At 48.6% G+C, this 16,295-nt stretch overlaps 5 protein-coding genes across 5 annotated transcripts; 3 read left to right on the top strand and 2 right to left on the bottom strand.

Moving 5' to 3' along the window:
- Nucleotides 1-24: 24 nt before the first annotated feature.
- On the top strand, nucleotides 25-2,559 carry atm1 (ATP-binding cassette Fe/S cluster precursor transporter ATM1; the record flags this gene model as incomplete). Its single annotated transcript, XM_022528456.1, has 7 exons — nucleotides 25-390; nucleotides 452-511; nucleotides 574-688; nucleotides 744-1,012; nucleotides 1,067-2,113; nucleotides 2,171-2,387; nucleotides 2,459-2,559. The coding sequence occupies 7 exons, from the start codon at nucleotides 25-27 to the stop codon at nucleotides 2,557-2,559; spliced, it is 2,175 nt and encodes a 724-aa protein (XP_022393863.1).
- Nucleotides 2,560-5,328: 2,769 nt separating this feature from the next.
- On the bottom strand, nucleotides 5,329-8,694 carry ABOM_001325 (VAC14 family protein; the record flags this gene model as incomplete). Its single annotated transcript, XM_022528455.1, has 10 exons — nucleotides 5,329-5,755; nucleotides 5,836-5,992; nucleotides 6,071-6,150; nucleotides 6,203-6,321; nucleotides 6,376-6,480; nucleotides 6,539-7,335; nucleotides 7,390-8,089; nucleotides 8,169-8,339; nucleotides 8,396-8,558; nucleotides 8,627-8,694. The coding sequence occupies 10 exons, from the start codon at nucleotides 8,692-8,694 to the stop codon at nucleotides 5,329-5,331; spliced, it is 2,787 nt and encodes a 928-aa protein (XP_022393861.1).
- Nucleotides 8,695-9,379: 685 nt separating this feature from the next.
- On the top strand, nucleotides 9,380-11,011 carry ABOM_001324 (AIM24 family protein; the record flags this gene model as incomplete). The annotated part of the gene is made up of 7 exons (XM_022528454.1): nucleotides 9,380-9,587; nucleotides 9,685-9,803; nucleotides 9,878-9,949; nucleotides 10,006-10,176; nucleotides 10,232-10,350; nucleotides 10,408-10,627; nucleotides 10,685-11,011. The coding sequence occupies 7 exons, from the start codon at nucleotides 9,380-9,382 to the stop codon at nucleotides 11,009-11,011; spliced, it is 1,236 nt and encodes a 411-aa protein (XP_022393862.1).
- Nucleotides 11,012-11,820: 809 nt separating this feature from the next.
- Nucleotides 11,821-13,477, top strand: ABOM_001323 (MCT family MFS transporter; the record flags this gene model as incomplete). The annotated part of the gene is made up of 4 exons (XM_022528453.1): nucleotides 11,821-12,154; nucleotides 12,239-12,345; nucleotides 12,408-12,991; nucleotides 13,045-13,477. The coding sequence occupies 4 exons, from the start codon at nucleotides 11,821-11,823 to the stop codon at nucleotides 13,475-13,477; spliced, it is 1,458 nt and encodes a 485-aa protein (XP_022393859.1).
- A 393-nt stretch (nucleotides 13,478-13,870) lies between these two features.
- On the bottom strand, nucleotides 13,871-16,223 carry ABOM_001322 (kinesin family protein; the record flags this gene model as incomplete). Its single annotated transcript, XM_022528452.1, has 3 exons — nucleotides 13,871-15,430; nucleotides 15,487-15,896; nucleotides 15,956-16,223. The coding sequence occupies 3 exons, from the start codon at nucleotides 16,221-16,223 to the stop codon at nucleotides 13,871-13,873; spliced, it is 2,238 nt and encodes a 745-aa protein (XP_022393860.1).
- Between the last annotated feature and the right edge of the window lie 72 nt (nucleotides 16,224-16,295).

Raw genomic sequence — 16,295 nt, 5'->3', positions numbered from 1 at the left:
CGCTGCGATATTTATTTCACCATCATGCTGCCCAGGGCAGCCCGGCCGCCATGCCTCCGTGTCCCCGGACACTTCGCACATCGCGGTCCCGCAGTCCCGCGCTCCACGCCGCGGATAGCTACACGGCATAGCATCCAGTTCAGAGTATTCTCGACGAGCAAAGGTCTATTGAACAAAAATGCTACTTCAGACCCTTCCTCGCCACCAAAGACACCCAGTTCCGGTTCTCCGCTCGCCCCTCAATCACCGGACCAGAAAACGAAGAATGCCCAGAATGCTGCGGGCACACCGAAGAGAGATCTTCTAAGCGAATCTATGGTGGGAAAGAAGGAACAAAGGAAGGCAGATTGGGCGATAATGAAGGAAATGGCCAAGTATCTCTGGCCTAAGGTAAGGCCTTGAGCGGCCGTCGTGGGTTGGAGAATGTTTGACATTAATTGGGATATCATAGGATGATTGGGGAACGAAGCTGCGTGTCGGAACCGCCCTGTCGTTACTGGTTGGAGCAAAGGTTGGTGATAATACTGCAGTCATCCTAGCTTTTGCAATTGGGGCTTACCTTGTGGGGTCTAGGTTCTCAACGTGAATGTGCCATTCTACTTCAAGAGCATTGTCGACTCGATGAATGTAGACTTTGCCGCAATGGGCGGGACAGCTTATACAGTTGCAGGCTCTATGATCATAGCTTGTAAGCGAAGCATACACATACAACGCAGTACCCCTGTCTAACGGCAGTCTTCCAGATGGTGTGACGAGGATTGGCGCTACACTTTTCCAAGAACTTCGAAATGCCGTATTCGCTAGCGTTGCGCAGAAGGCAATCCGCAGAGTTGCACGGAATGTATTCGAGCATCTATTACGACTAGACCTCAATTTCCACCTTAGCAGGCAAACCGGTGGCTTGACTCGGGCAATTGATCGCGGAACGAAAGGCATCAGCTTCCTACTGACATCGATGGTCTTCCACGTGGTTCCTACTGCTCTGGAGATATCTCTTGTGTGCGGAATATTGGTACAGCACAAGCGCACATAGTACGAGCCTGGGCTTTTGCTGACGTATTGACAGACATATCAGTATGGCGCGCAATTTGCTGCAATAACGGCTGCGACCATGGTAGCATACTCTGCTTTCACAATAATGACTACTGCATGGAGAACCAAGTTCCGGAAACAGGCCAATGCTGCGGATAACCGTGGTGCCACAGTAGCCGTGGATTCTCTGATCAACTACGAAGCTGTCAAGTACTTTAACAATGAGAAATTTGAGGTCGCACGGTATGATAAGGCGCTTAAAGCTTATGAAGACGCTTCTATCAAGGTGACGACGTCGTTGGCTTTTCTCAATTCCGGTCAGAACATGATCTTTTCAAGTGCGCTTGCCGGCATGATGTACCTCGCAGCAAATGGAGTCGCCAGTGGTTCGTTGACTGTTGGAGACCTGGTTATGGTCAATCAGCTTGTTTTCCAGCTGTCAGTTCCTCTGAACTTCCTTGGCTCTGTGTACCGTGAATTACGTCAGTCTTTGCTGGATATGGAGACCCTATTCAACCTACAGAAGGTCAATGTGAATATCACGGAAAAGCCGGATGCAAAACCTCTGCAGCTCCACCGCGGAGGCGAGATCAAGTTCGAGAATGTGACTTTTGGTTATCACCCTGACCGCCCTATTCTCAAGAATGCAAGCTTTACGATTCCTGCTGGCCAGAAGTTTGCTATCGTGGGACCCAGCGGCTGCGGCAAGTCGACCATCCTGAGATTACTGTTCCGGTACTATGATGTCCAAGAAGGCCGCATTCTTGTTGATGGTCAGGACGTGCGGGATGTGTCTCTCGAAAGCTTACGGAAAACCATTGGCGTTGTGCCCCAGGATACCCCTCTCTTCAATGACTCTATCGAACACAACATTCGCTACGGAAGAATTGACGCTACTGATGAAGAAGTGCGCAAGGCTGCACAACGGGCGCACATCCACGAACTGATTGAGAAGCTACCGGAAGGATATAAGACCGCTGTTGGTGAACGAGGAATGATGATATCCGGCGGTGAAAAGCAACGATTAGCTATCTCACGACTGATATTGAAGGACCCAGAGCTCCTGTTTTTCGATGAAGCTGTAAGTCCTTGTTCTGGATTATCCTATGCCTGACGAGTAATTAACTGACCAATACAGACATCGGCTCTCGACACATACACGGAACAGGCTTTGTTACAGAACATTAACAGCATTCTCAAAGACAAGGCGCGCACAAGCGTCTTTGTGGCTCATCGATTGCGAACGATCTGTGACAGCGACCAAATTCTTGTGCTGAAGGAGGGCCGTGTGGCAGAAACAGGGTCACATCGTGAACTTCTTGAGCTTGATGGCATCTATGCTGAACTTTGGAACGGTAAGGAGCCCGTCATTCGCCGCTGTTGGGTCCACTGAACCGAAAGCTAACATATCACCTGCACTATATAGCCCAGGAAATGTCTTTCGCTGAAAATACAGAGACTGAAGGTAACGCCGAGCTTGAGGAAGGTGCTGGGCAAGGGGCGCTGCCAGAATCTAGACAAAAGTGAGCCGATTAGAAAGCTAGACTCGGAAGTTGGGTAGTTGCAGGTTCAATTTAACATAAATATATTTTTGACTCGAGGAAGGTTCTATGGCTATAGACAATTTAATTCTTGCAGACACCTTGAAGCCGTCCCAAGGTCACGTATGCTATACTTTCAGATGTCAGACTGTATCTATGCAGTACTACAACTTTCCTTGTCCTTGATGACGAAATACACCCGCATAATCAACGCTGCATTCGGTACCGTTCTTGGGAAAATAAAGGGTGAGACTAGGTCCAGTTCTATGTGGAGATCAAAGAGCAGTGCCGAATCAGCGACACGGCACCCAAGTCGATGGGACATCATAGTGCCGTACTCCGTCCCAAGCTCTCCATACTCCCAAGTGCATGGATGGTCCGAACGAACCCGGGAGGACCGGGGCATATGCCATGATTGAGCAAGCTTGGACTACTTACTCGAACGTTGTCTCGGATAGATTACCAAGGAACTAGAACGCGTTCAGGGGTGTTAGAGTGAGTCTAGTGAACATAATGGGACATAGTCGGCCGGTTAGTGCGGGATTAATATCAGATTATGAGCAGCGATTCGGGCCAACTGGCGGCCCGAGGACGGGGCCGACCCCTGGCTAGACCGGACATGGGCTAGTGGCGAACCCCAACCCACGTTTTTGCCCCTCTCGGTTCAGTGACCGTCCGCCAGGCGACGTACGGCCGGTCTTTCTAGACTCCCGTCAAAACTTCGCTTCTTCTGTGACCCATCTTCTTTTCTTTCCCTTTTTATCTTTTTGTCCTGTTTTCAACCCCCCCCCCTCCTTATCTTACTCATACGAGTTTTCTTTCTTTCTGTCTTTCTTTGTCTTGCGGTCGCACGCATCGTTTCTAGTGGCTTATTGACGCACCAACGTCATTCGTCGAACTACCCACATTCCCTCGCCCATCAGTCTTTTTGACGCTACACCAGCTATCTTTTCTGAACCACTCATTATTGAATTACTATTGGTTGCTATATCAAATTGGAGTGTTTGCCCGCCCGCCCACGGCTTGCTTCCCCCCAGAATTATTGATCCCGCTCTTTCGTTTCCCAACTTGGTTCTTCGCTTCTCTTCTCTTCTCTTTTCCTCTCTTCTCCATCCGGCAATTGGTCTCCGTCTCAAATTCCTGGTATCTGATACCTCTTATCACTCCTTTTTTATTTGTCTGTTATAGAACTCTACAATAGCTCCACCGGGTAAGACATTGTCGCCTTTGTTCGGTCTCTTTCTCTACACCGTTCTCCTGAGCATAACCGAATCAAACCACCGAGACGAACGTCGCCGTCATTGTTTCTCTTAGCTAACTCATATTGGCGACATTACTAGCGAAGCAACAAGCTCTTATCTACTACAATCATTATCTGTTACTGTTACCATTACCACTGTTCCCTCCCGAAACCAGCGACTACTTCCGTTTGCGGCGTTGCAATTCCTTGATCACCTGTCGAACCATCTCTGCATACCCACTCAGAATTCAATCCAATTGACTGTCTGATCAAGTGCTTGTGGAATACCAACGGGTCAGAAGTATTTCTTCGCAAACTTCACATACACAATGGGCCTCATTGAGAAGTTACAAGCAAGTATGTCTCCTACGCCATCTCGACCTCGACCTTGGATTCTCAGGGAGAACTGTTCGAATTATAGCCCCGTCGCTAACAGCTATCCTGCTTAGAAATCGAGCTTTATCGCCTAGAGCAGCGTTATGCTCGTCGCAAACACCGGAGCACATTCTCAGGTGTCCAGTACGTCGACGGTGAATATGTATACACCAACGGATCGAACTCGCCAGGGTCAGTCTCCAAACACTCCACAGGCAGTTACTGGAAATCCCCTACGTGGGGTGTATCATCAAGCGATTCGCGTTGTCGGTGACGAGCCCATTTAATTCGACGTTTTTCTGCGCTTGCTTTTGACTATATATCCTCGGCATTACGTTTCGTGTGGAGGATGTGACGACACTTCCGACCGTTATATGTCCCGCTATTCCATTCATGGTTGAGAAATGAACGAAAGATAAAAGTTCACGCTTTCTTCATCTGAAGGAGCGAACTGGACCGATCTGCTTCGATCTGAGACACAATCAGCAACCCTTGTTCCCCTTCGCACGGTCTGATTAGCCTTGCATGCTTGACCACGCCGAAACCTGTACAGTACCCCGCAGGACAGGCATGCGCATCCTTTTCTCAGTCTGACTGACGTCATGTCTACTTTGGCATTTCATTTTGGTATCACCGGAGTCTCTTTGGGTGTTCTAGTTAACGCTGTGTTGTCTTGTACGATCTTTTTCGATTCTTTTGACCTATCTTCTTCGACTCCAACTTACCTAGCATTGAGATTTTTTTTTGGTAAAGCAAAAGGAACTGGGCTATGGTAGATTTTTTTATTCTTTACTTTCTCTTGACTTGAGCGACTTGATTCTTAGCTTGTCTGAGCTTCCCTTCTATTCAAATACTTGGCCCTTCAACTGTACATACATTCTATACGCATTTCTTTGAGAATTCGAGAAAAAGATGCCAATGACCACTAAGTGATATATCTAAAGGTAGAGATGAAAAAGCGCTAGATTTAGATAACGGACATTTGTGATACCTCAGACAAATAGCCGCAAATCCTTCTCGAGAAACGCCGTAAAACAAGTACTATACACGGTGATAGACGAGGCAACCTCCGTGTAGCTACATCAGAAACAAGCACATATTATCACAAACAGCATCAACCTTCCAACAGAGCGACCCCAATTACCGTTTCGACTTCCTACTCCCTATACCAAGACGTCCCAAATTAGGAAGACTGGTTTTATGTCTATGCGCGGCACCCAGGATAGAACCACCTTTCTGGTTTCCAATATCAGCAGGACTCCGCCGTCCCTCGGCACTGGCTCCAAGACCTAGGCCTGTTCGCGGTGTATCTGGGAGGTTTGCCCGTTCCTTGTTCCGCGCTTGGTCTGCAGCAGAGAGGGCGGCAGCTAGCGAATGACCCTGGAAGCCGGCGACGCCGTCGTCGAAGGGACGTTCCCTTGCACGTAGTGCTCGGCGAGCCTTTTCCTGGACGGTTTTGAATTTATCGAGGAGTTCGACCCAGCGGATGGAGTTCTCTTCGCGTTTGTTGCGGCTGCCTGTCGAGCGATCGTAGGTGCTTGAGCCGGAGGCTGAGACCATCGTGGAACTGTGAGGATTTTGTTTTTGTCAGTATGGGAGTATTATAGGCTGGCTTTCATTCTTGTGGTGGGTTTCAAGTGTGCTCACAGTCGGGGTGTATGGAGAAGGCCAATGTTGCTAACGCTGTTTAAACGGTTCTTTAGAGCCGCGAAGGCAGAGCTCTGCGGAAGGAGCATGAGGACACCATAGAGGCATTTGTAGAGGTATGGATAACTTTCTGGTTCCAGCAGTTGAAGTCGGAGATCTACCAACAAATGAGCACCCATCAATAAGTGATACCGAAACAACCAGAAGGGCCAAAAAAGCAACAACAGCAACTTACAGGTGAAGACAGGTGACTCCAAAAGCTGGACCAGCTTATCAATTTGAATCAAATTATTGACAGTCATTTCGAGCTCGGCACTGAAATATTTGGTTAGGACATTTTAGCATGTATAGATATGCCCATACTGACAAGACTTGGAGAAGGTTGTAGGCCTGCTCATATGCTTGTGCAAGCAGACACAGTGAAAACGTGGAGACAGAGTTGTGGCACCAAGACCTAAATAAAGCCACAAAGAACATCTGGCCCTCCTATGCAGATTGTTAGTCACAACATCCAAGCGTGGGGTGAAGAGGGTCTGTTACTCTGGTGTCCAGGTTCCTTAGCCGTTTTCGCAGCCCAGAGAGCTCGGGCGCCGTAATCAGGTTATTGTTTAGATTCTGTACCATAATACTGGCGAATTCAATGTCCTAATATCGCAAAGAGGAGTTAGCATCTCTATCGGCTCTTTGTGCAAGGCAAACTGACCTCCTCCTTTTCAAGACAGTCGGCTAGAGTTCTGTAAATGCGCTCCGGGCTTAAATTCATACAAAGCTGGCGGATAATGAGGTTTCCGCGGACCTCTAGTAAATGCCTATCGGTGGAGAACAGTTGAAGGAGGTTCACCATGAACGACTTGAAATAGCTATCCTCGCTATTCCGCGATATCTGGGATAAGAGCTGGAGATCCTTCGTCACCACTGCCTCCGCTGGATCGGATAGTGTCTTAAGCAGAGCAGGAAACGTTCCATCGTTGAATGCCACCACCTTTTTGGGGGCCTTCCGATGCAGCATTATCAACCAGGAGAGGGCAGCTACCCTTGTGGCTTCGTTCTCGTTCAAAAACTGCAGTGTAAGCGAGTTGACAGCCGCAGCATAATCGAGATCAGCAGGCGGCACTGGTGTGGACATGACACTGCTCCGAGGCGTCGGTTCTTGCGTAGACTCCTGCGCCGATTGCTTCCTAGAGGCGGTTGCGGATACATCAGAGGGTTTGGTGTTTGGTGCAGATTCTCTCCTTTCAGTCTCTTTGTTAGGTGTAGATGCTAGTTTCGAAGATGATGACTGTCGTGTCTCATCCGATAATGTGTCTTCAGATAGAGACACAATATACTCTAGCAATGATGTGTTGACTCGGTTTGCGGCCTGCCGCACATGGTCCGAGCCACTGGACATAGCTGGAAGTACTTGGGTCAGAAGACGTGGAACGAAAGGAAGTATGTCTTCGGGGCTTATTTCGAAGAAACTATCGATCCATCGCAGCGCTGTCAACTGCATCTCTTCCTCTACTGGCGGTAAGTCTAGGGCCGTTAAGTAGAATCATGCTCGGAATATCTTACCATAAGATGTGTCAACGAAGCCCACCAAGATGCCTAGTATCATGGGGTAATCTATTTGGACATCTTGTCCTGGAATCCAATCTCCATCTGCATGCAAGCCGTCTTCATCAATTGTAGAGTCCACCTCAGAATCTTCTATAGCAACATCATTGGTTCCAGCTTCAGTTTCAGTCTCGGTTTCGGCAGCAGCCGTCTGATCGGTAGTTGTGCTAATGCTGTCACTCGTAGTTGATTGTCTATTCTCGCTTCCTTGTCCCTTGCGACTCTCTTCAATGCCTTTCTTGAGACGAGCGATTCTCTTGATTTCTGACAGGAACCTATCTAGCAGGTTTTGGGTGGCGACATTCACGTCTCTATTAGGGTCACCAAGGAATTTGACCAGACCTCCCAGAAATTCTGGTAAGTATGAAACAAGCTCAAGGTCAGGTATTGTGTCCAACAAAGTTAACCATGATACCAGGAACATCCGAGTGAATGGGCTGATAACATCAATTCGATCTTTGAGTAATGGTATAAACATTGGAAGAGAAAATGCCGTTGGAAGGTCAGGGTCTTCCAAAGCTTCCGGGTCTGTGTCTTGCTTCTCGGAAAGCTGCAAGACCGAGACATAAGATGCGGCGGACTCAGACACGATGTCTTTAACAAGTCTATCAAGGAGTTCTGCGCCATTTTTGACTGAAAGCTCCGAATCGGATGCCAACTAGGAATATATCAGTTGGGGAACAGGCAACAAGACTGGTGTGAGGACAGCGGGGAAATCTGATACTCAGCTCACTTACTTTACTCAACGCATCGAAAATTTCGTTGAAGAACAACAAAATCTCCCCCTTAGCAACTTTGGCAATGTTATACATGCTCTCACAAGCGTAGTACCTGACTCGCGCATCTTGGTCGGTGAAGCAAGCTAGCACTGGTTTTACAATTTCTTTCAGGTATGGCGCAACACCTTCCTAGTATCCTATTCTCAGCAACAACAAGAAAGATGCTGCATTTTCAGCATGCTCACCGATCCAAGCGCGATGGAGGCCGCAGCCAACCCGATCAAGCCACCATTTCTCGCATGAGGTTGATGTACTGCGTAGGCGTAGTCATGACATAGCTGCTCGACAATTCTTTGAATATTTTCATGTGCTCCTTTGAAAACGGCATCTCGAACAACTTTCTCTAACCTATATTATGGCCTCAGTCAGCACGTACTGCTCTGCATAGGCACTTTGACAGCTTTCATTCTTCTTACTCCAAGGCTCCCTGTTTCCTCCGATCATAGAGCTTATCATTTAGCAAACGCTGAATGGAGGAATCCATCGCTCAGAAAAGCATCCAGCGCAGAAAGTTACGTCACACGCGGGAGTAGATTAGTCGACGTTGATGATGCTCATGATGGAAAAGCGACGTCTGGCCGGGCGGTGGGTCAAGAGCTCTTAACTAGTTGTAGCTATTCGGGGCATGGGTCTCGGAATGAGTTAAACTTGTTGAAAGTTTCACAGAATGAATAGGAACGTCTTCTCAAACAATCAAAGAGGGGATACAAGAAAGGTGTGTTAACGCGCACGAAGATAGCCAGTCCCCTGTGAGCTGCTGCAGCAGTCAAGATATCAATGTGGGGATTTTAGTCGCAGTAGAAAAAACAGATGTGTTGGCAGCCATAAATGATGCCTTAACCTTAGCCTGAAGTGGGAACTGCGTTGTGACGTAAGGCTAATGAGTGGTTTACTCTCTGAATTTTATTTACTGGTCCCGGGGCCGTAAATTAGCAGTCGACAGTCCATTGTATCCGTACCTCTAACAATTGAATCTTACCGCTATCCTCTATCGTCACAGGCGCCAAGGCCAACCACCAAACGCTTTCCCCGATCAGGAACCAAAGAATTTACGATACAGTCTTTGGTACCGCTGCGGAGAACTTGAACCTGCGGGCAAAAGACATACAATCTCAATCCTTTCCCCCTCCTCCCACACCTCTTCCGGTCCATTTCCTCATTCCTCAGGCATGACAATGAGTCAACCTTTGGGACGAGGTGTACGGGTTGTGTCCTGGACCCGAGTCCTCCCTCCGCGAGCGCGACAAGGGCCATCACTGTATCGCGCAGGGCAGACGAGATGCCTTCAGATTCGCGCCGCCGCGGCGGAACAGCCATCTTCGGCCAACGGAAACAGTCTGCCTGTGGTCGGCACTCCTAACTCAGCTGAGTCTGCCGGTATGTAATTTTACTTCTATAATTCCAGGGCCGGTACAAGAGGTGCTTGTCCGGCGATTTGAACAAAGGACTCCTGCTGATGGTTTAACACAATCAGATGCGCGATTCGACGTTATCGGCGCTCCATACTCCTTATTGTCCGTCTCTCTATCCGCTTCGCAGAATCTCTTCACCCGACGAGGAACATTGGTGGGGCTGAGCGGGAAAGCCGATAATGTATGGCATAGTTCCACGTTTTGCGATTCGATATTCTACGATAGGTCTATTGACGGTCACTGGTGCCTTATCAGGTGGTTTCTACGTTGAGCGTTCTCGAACCATTCCGGAGAGCAGTTGTCGGTGTGCCATTTCTCTACCAGAAGGTTCGCTTGGCCCTTTCCACATCAGCAATGGGAATGCGAAACTGACACCTGTGTAGGTCTCGTCGGCTAGCCCGGTAACTGCCTTGGTTTCTGTTCGGTCGCCTACCACGTCCTTCGCTGTTGTACACCTGGATGGTTCCGTGGATTGGATGGTGGCACAGAGACGTGCGTTGCTTGCCTGGACGGGCCGTTCTCTTTCTATCAAACCGACAATCAACACAAGCCTGGTATGTTAATCCAATAGGGCTGTCGTCAATTGAAAAGCGAAGCTGACTTGCGCAGAGCGTGTCTCACTGGGGTAGCTCCGAAGTGACTGGCAGAGGGTTGCTAGCATTAGTTGGTACGGGTCAGTTATACCAGGTCGAGGTAAAGGCCGGAGAGCAATACATCGTCCACCCAAGGTATGGTTGCATATATTCATTGATGCCACTACTTCGAAGCATGTTAACACAGTCAAGCAATGTCGTGGCTTACACAATGACAAACAACCCCCCTCGTCCTTACCGCTTCAAATCCACAAGCTTGAAATTCCAGGTCCCAGGTCTTAAGGGCTTGCCGAGCTTTATCCAAGATTCAAAGTTCGTTCGGGATATGTCGGGTTCCGATACATGGAAAACCGCAATGAATATCTTCCATAAAATTCGTACTTGGTCTCGGATGACCATCTGGGGAGACAGGGTATGGCTTCCATGCTGATTTGAATGGTAAAGCGGTGCTAATGTTGCTTGCTACTAGCTCTTCCTGCAATTCGATGGCCCCGCGACTATTCTCTTACAAACGCGTGGTCCCCGTATCAATGAAGTCCTCACCTCGCACGAAGTTAATGAGATTGCAAGCGCCCCGAGAGGACTAACTATTGGACCTGCAAAGCCCACAGAGGAAAAGAAATCGTCTGCCGACGAGGAGCATAGGAAGGCAGCTGAGGAGGCCGCCAATGCTGCCCCCGCGCCCACAAGGACCGTTGAACAATTAGAACAGGAGGTCAGAGGATCAGCTCAAAGCATTGCCACTCTTACGAAGGAAGGCAAAGTTATCTTTGAGAAACCTGGCCAACAAAACTAAAGTGTAATGTTTGACATCAACCGTTTCAGTTGGTGCATGATAAGGCGCTCTCATTTTAAAATTTCCTATTGCAGGCTGAATGTATTATAGATAGCATACTCCGCGTTTCAACATGAGCTTTTTTTTTTTCCCTTCCCTCACTGGGCATAGAAACCATCCTCATGCTATGTTTCTCTACACAGTCAACCATCTGGCCTTACCGATCTTCTGGGGACAAAACCGTGGGCTTGTTTCTGCAATAGCCCGGAGAGTCATATATAGTATGTCAACTGGTAGGGCAGCGTTGAATGAGCAAACCTGCAGGGGCTACGGCTCCCTTCGTTCGGCTGCTTTCTCCGGTGTCAGCTGTTCTAGCCCTATACTTGCGCTAGACAATGTAACCCAATAACGTCAAGACTTGAAAATCCATCCCTTGATTCAGAGCCAAGTTTTTGAGTGCCACGGTTACCAGTGGAATATTAAGACCTGAGGAATGTGAATCTAATGTTATGGAAAACAAACGTGTAATTGACTCCCCGGCCGAAAGAATCCTACTCGAGACCCCAATTTATCCATCGACAGTTCGATCCAAGCACAGCTGGATTCTCTTTTGAATTCTGCTCTGTCAATCTGTGTGTCCTCAATTAACTAACATCTTTCAAGCAGAACCCAGATCTATAGGTTGTACTCTCTTCCTTCAGCTGGTCGGTATCATACACATTTGTTAGAGTCCTATGAGTCGCATAACTTAATTTTAATCATTACTGCGCCCTCACAGAACCCGGTCGCTCACTCCGGTTACAGGCCGCTAAACTATATAGTTGACCAACATGCCGGCAACTCCAGAGATACAACACTCTGCTGAAAGCATCGTTACCGAAAGTATAGAACCATCTCCATCAGCAACGCCTGCCTTTTCTTCGAGTGCCCATCTAAACCCAGAAGACGCGAAGCCAAAACATCCACATGAGGATATCCAGCCGGGTCCATACACAATTTTGGAAGATGAGTCTAGTAAAACCGGGGATCCAGAGAAATCAGGCTCGACTACCCAGTCTGCGCCAGCTAGAGCCCCAAATCCACCCCCAGATGGTGGCTTCAAGGCATGGATGGTTGTGCTGGGCGCTTTCTGTGGGTTGTTCGTCAGTTTTGGGTGGATCAATTGTGAGTATATTTTGGGCTTTGTACCCTTAAATGTTTGTTGGGCCTTGAGCTCGATTTGGGTTATGCTGACGCCAGGGTTTGTAGGTATCGGTGTCTTCCTGGACTACTATAAAACCCATCAGCTACAGGACTTGCCAACCAGCACAGTAACGTGGATCACTTCGTTAGAAATCTTCATGATGTTTTTTGGGGTGCGTACACCAAGTTCCGGTATCAGTCGAAGCGAGACATTGACGGTTGTATCTCCAAACAGGGTCCCATCGTAGGAGTATTCTTCGACAACTTCGGTCCCCGCTGGATTATGATTGCTGGCACATTCTTCCACGTCTTCGGGCTGATGATGGTATCCATCTCAAAAGAATACTATCAATTCATTCTCGCGCAAGGTGTCTGCAGCCCCATCGGGACAAGTGCCATCTTTCACGGCTGCCTCACCTCCGTGAGCACCTGGTTTGGGCGACGTCGTGCCCTGGCCCTGGGTGTGACAACCTGCGGCTCAAGCGTCGGAGGGGTAATATTCCCTATCATGGTGGCTCGACTCATCCCCATAGTAGGATTTGGCTGGACAATGCGGATCTGCGGATTCCTCGGTCTAGGGCTCCTAGTTATTGCCAACATCACGGTACAATCGAGGCTACAACATCACCGGAAACCTTTTCGACCATTGGATTTTGTTCGTCCGCTCCGCGAGCTGCCTTTCCTGCTTACCACAGCCGGGACCTTTTTTGTATACTGGGGCTTGTTCCTGCCGTTCGCTTTCATCCCAACTCAAGCCGAACGGTACGGCATGTCGGCCTATCTGGCATCGTACTTGATCCCGATTCTTAACGCAGCCAGGTTCGTATTTCCCATATCTATATCACATAATAATATGCTAATGAACTGCACAGTATCCTCGGCCGTCTTGTGCCGCCCTATCTGGCTGATCTTTTCGGGAGGTTCAACCTAATGATCCTCACGTCCCTATTCTCAGTCATTATCGTTCTCGCTATTTGGCTTCCATCTCGAAGTAACGCCCCCGCCATCGTGTTTACTTCTCTTTACGGTTTCAGCTCAGGTGCTGCCGTCTCCCTTGCGCCAGCGCTGGTCGCTCAGATCTCGGACATGCGTGAGATTGGCGTTCGTAGTGGGACTTATTTCTGCATCGTATCTTTTGCTGCTTTGACAGGCATGCCAATTGCAGGTGCTTTATTGCCTGATCCCTTACATGGGTCGTACTTGAAGTTGGAGATTTTCTGTGGTGTGGTAATGTTCGGCGGAGTTTTGTTTTATCTCTTAGCTAGGGGAAGAATTAGCGGTTGGGGACTTTTGCATAAAGTCTAAGAAATTAGTAGCGGGTATTGATTGTTTGGGGTTTTGGTATATACGTCTTAATTAAGGTAATGTAATGTTTACGGGTTAGTGAGTCTATGGTGCAGAAAATATTGGGGATAATGAATGGTATTCTAATAAGGCAGAACACGCTGGGAGTATATCCAAGGAAATGCAAAGTACAACATCAGACAACATCTCAACCAACCAACACCGTAACACCTTCGCTGAATGAATAATAAAACAAATATATGCATGGCCCATGTGAGTTGCACCTGCAATGGTGCAAAGCTTGCAATGCAAGATGAGAGATCCAATATGCAATGTGCAGGTTGTTCAATATGCTTGTGATATCCCAACACTCCACAGATGCAGATATCAACTTCTATATGTTATGTATGTGCTTTATGCCAATACTCCATTTCTCATGCTTTCAACAGTCTTGACGCCGACTCCTCTTAGTGTGCTCAGTTCGGAAAGACTGTTAATCTGGACTTGTCTATCGTCGTCCTGCTCCTCTAGGTGCTGGTCCATTTCGCAGAGACAGTCGACTATAGCTTCAGCTTTCTTCACGCCGACACCTTTCAATAACTTAATTTGGCTCACGTCGCGAGAGTTGATTATCGATAGGAGGTGGATTGTCCGGGGTGAAGGGGCCTCGTAGCAGTCGACGCTAGACCCTTCATCTGACGGAGAACTAGTTTTGGTGCGCTTCTTGCGCCTCGGGTGCGTAAGTTCTTCGATATCGTCGTCGCTGGGTTCCTCGAGCCCATCTTCGGGGTTGTACTCGCCATCCGAATCCTCAGCTTGACGCTTCAAACTCGTTCCCGCGGGCTGCTTCTTGATTGAAAGGAGGCTTCCGAACTCCCTCTTGGATGCTGTGAGAGTGTGATTGCCAGTTGTGTCTGGATCTGGACAGGACCTGCTTTGGACCCGCTGCTTCAAAGTGTTGATCTTCCTTGCGAGCTTTTCGTTGTCTGGGAAGAAAGGAAGCGCGAGCTGATACATCTTCAGTGCGAAGCTATCCTCGCCACGTGCCTGGTGCTGCTTTGCCATGAGCAAGAATGACAATCCTTCGGCCCTTGCGTCTTCCGTGCCTTCGATGCGCTGCTCTAGCATTTCCAAGCGCTTTTGTACTTGTTCATTTAACTCACGGACCTGCGTTTGCCTTGACTTTTCACTGACAGCCCTTACAGCCAGAATCTCCTCTACCTTCTTCTCAACCATCTCCTCAATCTTGGCAGCTGATATATCTTCATAGTGTTTTTGTGGCTGAAGGGGCTGCGCGATGCGGCTGGGTTTTAACAAGCGGTGGTTAGAATCTAAGGACGTACGCTTTGGTGGCTCAGGTTTTCTGAATTGAGTGGAATCCCTAGACCGAGGTTTGTCAGAGTAGACGTGGAACGCCTTGACTGGCTTCTCCCCAGGCTTTGACGTATCCTTGTCTTTGTTGGCAAGCGCTGTAAGGTTGACATTGGCAGTAGCCGTCAGTGGACGCAGAGGCTGCCTCTGGGCAGTCACTGAAGGACGCGCTGCTGGTCTCGGAGGCCCTTTGAACATCGGCTCGTTCTCCACCTCACGAACCTCAATCTTCTTTGTGCGATTGGCAAAGTTCAACGAGCTAATGGTGTCCAAGTGATAAGATTTGATGGGTGCGAGGTTGAGAATCATCACAGTCAATCCATTGTTCTGACCCAGGGAAAGGATTCTTGTCATCTTTGACTCTCTGTAAGGAATCCTATGGTGTTTCTTGCTTATGGCTTCTACACACTGTGCCAGAACAAAGAGACTCTTGTTAATGCTCGCTGACTCAACCATGCGCTCTTTATCGTTGTCTGTTCGACGATTATCCTCTGAACCAGCTAAGTCAATGGCAGAAGCTGTGCTGATCCGAGTCTGGCCACCAGAGCTGACTGCTACTTTGACGCAAAGAATAGCATGAGACCGCGACGAATGGGCATTTAACTATGAACGAAGTCAGTCACGTGGCTCAGGCCTGCAGGATTCGAAGGTTTACTAACCTTTGTTGCAGATGTAGACCTATTGGTGTTGGCCTGATCATAAAGGCTCTCAAACTCCTTCAGGCTTGTACATGGCCTTTCCGTCAGGCCTACAACCACTGTCTTTCCTCCATTGTCACGCAAAGGTAGTCCTGCGAGCGTTCTCTTCTCTGGGGGTTCAAACAAATCGAAGACCTTGTCATTGTAGATCTCGTAGTAGCTCAAGGAAACATTCACCGTCGACTCGCCGTCACCATCCTTTTCAAGCTTCCGGCTGCGCCTATATATGCTGCTTAAAAGACGGGGAATGACGCCTCTGTCAGCCAGGCTTTTACCGCCCCGCATCGTGTGTGTTTTCCCGGTACCCGTGACTCCGTAGGCGAACAAGGTGACATCGAAACCGTTGAATAAATGCTTAACCGTAGGAGCAACTGTCCGTTCTGGTTAGTATACCGTCACCATCCCAGACACAACGAAGTATGGCACCAACCCTCGGCATCGAAGAGCTCCTGCTGTGTAGAATCCGCATCGTAGACAGCATTGAATTGAAAAGAGTATTCCTCGTTCTCATTTTTAGGGTTTGGAATCCGTACAATAGTATCTCGATCCCGCAATGCCGCCAGCTTCTTTTCCTGGGGGCTCTGTTTCTCGGTCTTTCTAGGGGCGGCTTGAGTTGTAGACCCCGTACGGAGGATAATATCCAATTCCCGCTCGGACTTCAGGAGTGGCCTCACACGTGCAACGACCCGGACACTCATCTTGTACGTCGTCTGAAACTATCAAGAAGGAGATCTCTTCCAGTCCGAATACGTTTCTGTCGTATCGAAAAT

The sequence above is a fragment of the Aspergillus bombycis genome (assembly GCF_001792695.1).
Source record: "Aspergillus bombycis strain NRRL26010 chromosome Unknown contig00005, whole genome shotgun sequence".
Classification (NCBI taxonomy): Eukaryota; Fungi; Ascomycota; class Eurotiomycetes; order Eurotiales; family Aspergillaceae; genus Aspergillus; species Aspergillus bombycis.
The sequence above is the reverse complement of the archived record's forward strand: the minus strand, read 5'-3'. Positions and strand labels throughout refer to the sequence as shown.